Genomic DNA, 3,512 nt, shown 5'->3' with positions numbered 1-3,512 from the left:
TTTTTTTTTTTTTTGGTTTTTCATTTAAGGACTTACTTGTGGTATTTCAAAGCTTAGCCTTGTTCTTTTGAATTTTGATCTTCTCCTTCGGTTTTTGATTGTTAATGTCCGGAGCCTTAAAAATAAAGACTCCTTTTCTTCTTCTGCATATTTCTCATTTCATCTTTTCTGTGACATTTTGGTATTCTAATGTTTTCCCTAATTTTTTGATCTAATGTTCTCTGAAAGCCCTAAAGTGAAAAAATGATGGATTTATTGAAAAAAGATTTCCCTTTTTTCTTTTGATGTGTGTTTCCTCGATCAGTACACTTTGATTTTTTTTCCCGGATAGTTCAAAAATATGTTAATATTTTCAAATTGTTTAATATAAAAAAATAACTTGGACTTTTATACAGTGGCGTCAACATCTGTGTCTTTCCAAATACAGATGTAGGCACGACTCTGCCCTATATAATCTTTGAACTTTGAAGTTGTATTGCTTACTTTGATCATCATCATTTCATGTTTATTTGGTTTGACTATTGATTTAGGTAAAATTGGACCCCAAAAGTATTTAGTATTGGATCATCTTGATCAAAAAAGAACAACCGGATTGAAATTGTCAAGGGATCTGTAACGAGGAAGGTATAATGGATTTTGCTATCTTATTCTTCATCTCCAATAGCCTTTTTGTTTGTTATCATCAATATATGTTGCATGGTATTATTTTTTCTATTATTTTGGATCTGTGCTATATCAGCAGATAACACAATTCTAGTATTTTCGATCAGATTGCAATGTTTGTGTTGCACATTTCAATTCTCTATGAATGATAATCTGTGTTATAGGTTCATACATGTTTTTTTCCTGTTAGTCATTTTTAGAAATTGCATGATTATTCTTGCTTTTAAGTTTTATTTGTGTTAAAATTCCTTAGCAAAACATGATTTATTTTATTTTTTTTGTTTCTATGTTATATCAGAAATTAAATTATCACTTTTATCTTATTGTGTTTGTACTTGGTGTACCAGAACTTAAAGAAAAATGATGCCTAGAAAATACTCCTCCGGAAGTGCTAAAAGGAAAAAAAGCAACAAAAGAGAAGATGACTCAATCAATGAAAGGTTCTATGGATAAATTTATTTTGAAGGAAACAAAAACAAAGCAAGAAAATTTGATTGATGATTTAAATAATCAGGCACACCAGCAAATCATTCTGAAGAACAAATAGAAGATGTGTATGTTGCAAATACTAAAGATATGGATCAAGATAAAAATAATAATGAGGAAGATGGAAACATAGATCTTTCTCTAAATATATTTGATCCAAGAGTTTGGGATGACCTTGATACAAAAATGAGGGATTTACTCATTGAAAAAGGCCCAATTAGAGAAGTTAATTTTGAATACCCTCATGATGAATTTGGTCAACATTTTTCCTCAAAACATTATAATAGATTGCTTTCAAACAAAACAAATCATGGAAGAAAATGACTAGTTTATTCAAAAGAGTTGGATAAAGTATTTTGTTTCTATTATAAGCTTTTCAAAACACCGTAATCACGAAGTCAATTAGCAAAAGAGGGATCTAGAGATTGGAAACATCTAAGTGAGAAACTTAGAGAACACGAACAATGTCGTGAACATCTTGCTAATTTAAGATCCATGGTGGAGTTACAGGTGAGATTGAGGAAAAATGAAACAATTGATAAAGAATTGCAGGCACAGATTAAAAATGAAACATATCGTTGGAGAGGGGTTTTGACAAGAATTGTAGCAGTGGTAAAATGTTTGGCTAAAAATATCCTGGCATTCCATGGAAAGAATGAAAACTTGGAAGATGGTTCAAAAGGTAATTTCTTGGTCTTGATTGAGATGATTGCCGAGTTTGATCCTATAATGCAAGAACATCTTTGGCTCATTAAAGGAAAAGAAATTCATCATCATTACCTCAGTCATAAAATTCAAAATGAGTTGATAACAAATATGTCATTAAAAGTGAAAAGTGCAATCATTGAAAAGGTCAAGAAAGCAAAGTATTATTCGGTGATACTTGATTGTACTCCTGATGCAAGCCACAAGGAACAAATGACTTTAATAATACGGTGTGTTGATGTGTCATGTATTCCTGTAAAAATTGAGGAGTACTTTATAGAATTTCTGAATGTTGGAAACACGAGTGGATTGAGTCTTTTCAATGAATTGTGTGATGCATTACACTCTCTTGGCCTTGATATTGATAATATTAGAGGACAAGGTTATGATAATGGTTCTAATATGAAAGAAAAACACCAAGGCGTTCAGAAAAGATTATTTGATATAAATCCAAGAGCCTTTTACATACAATGTGGCAGTCATTGTCTTAATTTGGTGATTTGTGATATGGCAAAATCTTGTGTTAAAGCAAAATCTTTTTTTGGAGCATGTCAATGCATGTATACAGTGTTCTCCAATTCTACAAAATGTTGGAGTATTTTACTTGATTGTTTGGATAATTTGGCACTTAAGTCATTGTGCACCACAAGGTGGGAAAGTCATATCGAAAGTGTCAAAGCCATTAAATCACAAGTTGGGAAAATCAGAGAAGCTTTACTTAAGGTAGCTGATTTAACTGATGATGCAAGATTATCCAGGGATGCTAGATTGTTAGCAACACATGAACTTAGCAGCTTTGAATTTTTGTTAAGCTGGTAATTTGGTATGATATTCTCTACAACATAAACTCGGTCAGTATATCCTTACAATCTGAAACGATGCGAATTGATGTTGCAGTGAAACAATTGAAAGGGCTTGTTTCTTTTTTTGAGAATTATAGGGGAAAAGGATTTGCATCAGCCATAAATTCTGCTAAAGAAATTGCTTCCAATATAGGAGTTGATCCTGTATTTCCTGAGCCACGACAAACTTCTAGAAAAAGACAATTTGATGAGATTGCCAATACTGAAAGAGAACCACAAAAAGCTGAAGAATGCTTTAGGATTGATTATTTTCTTGTTGTGGTAGATATTGCTCTTATGGAGTTGACGAGTAGGTTTGAGCAATTGAATACTTTTGAAGAGATGTTTGGATTCTTGTTCGATGGAGAACAGTTAATGGCATTGGATGAAGATGATTTGAGAAAATGTTGTGTGAATCTTGAATCTGCTCTAAAAAAGGATGATCTGTCTGATATTGATGCATACGATCTACTTTTGGAATTATGAATGTTGCAAGAGATGCTACCTTTGGAAGCATATGACACAAATAAATCTTGGACGACCATTAAAATTTTAGAGTTTGCATTGAAAATGGATATTTTTCCTATGGTCGTGGTTGCTTATCAAATTTTACTAACTATTCCTGTGACTGTAACATCAGCTGAAAGGAGTTTTTCAAAGTTAAAATTATTGAAATCTTATTTGAGAACTACAATGAGTCAAGAGAGATTGAATGACTTAGCGATCCTTTGCATGGAAAAAGACATATTGGAGGATATCTCATATGACGATATAATTGATGACTTTGCTTCAAAAAATGCAAGAAGAGTACATTTT

At 31.9% G+C, this 3,512-nt stretch overlaps 1 protein-coding gene across 1 annotated transcript; it reads left to right on the top strand.

Moving 5' to 3' along the window:
• The first annotated feature begins 1,644 nt into the window (after positions 1–1,644).
• On the top strand, positions 1,645–3,182 carry LOC122011183. The gene is made up of 2 exons (XM_042567595.1): positions 1,645–1,831; positions 2,752–3,182. Exons 1-2 carry the CDS (start codon positions 1,645–1,647, stop codon positions 3,180–3,182), a joined length of 618 nt encoding a protein of 205 aa, XP_042423529.1.
• The last annotated feature ends 330 nt before the right edge of the window (positions 3,183–3,512 follow it).

The sequence above is a fragment of the Zingiber officinale genome, chromosome 8A, assembly GCF_018446385.1.
Source record: "Zingiber officinale cultivar Zhangliang chromosome 8A, Zo_v1.1, whole genome shotgun sequence".
Classification (NCBI taxonomy): Eukaryota; Viridiplantae; Streptophyta; class Magnoliopsida; order Zingiberales; family Zingiberaceae; genus Zingiber; species Zingiber officinale.
Note: the sequence above shows the minus strand (reverse complement) of the source record. Positions and strands in the feature narration are given on the sequence as shown.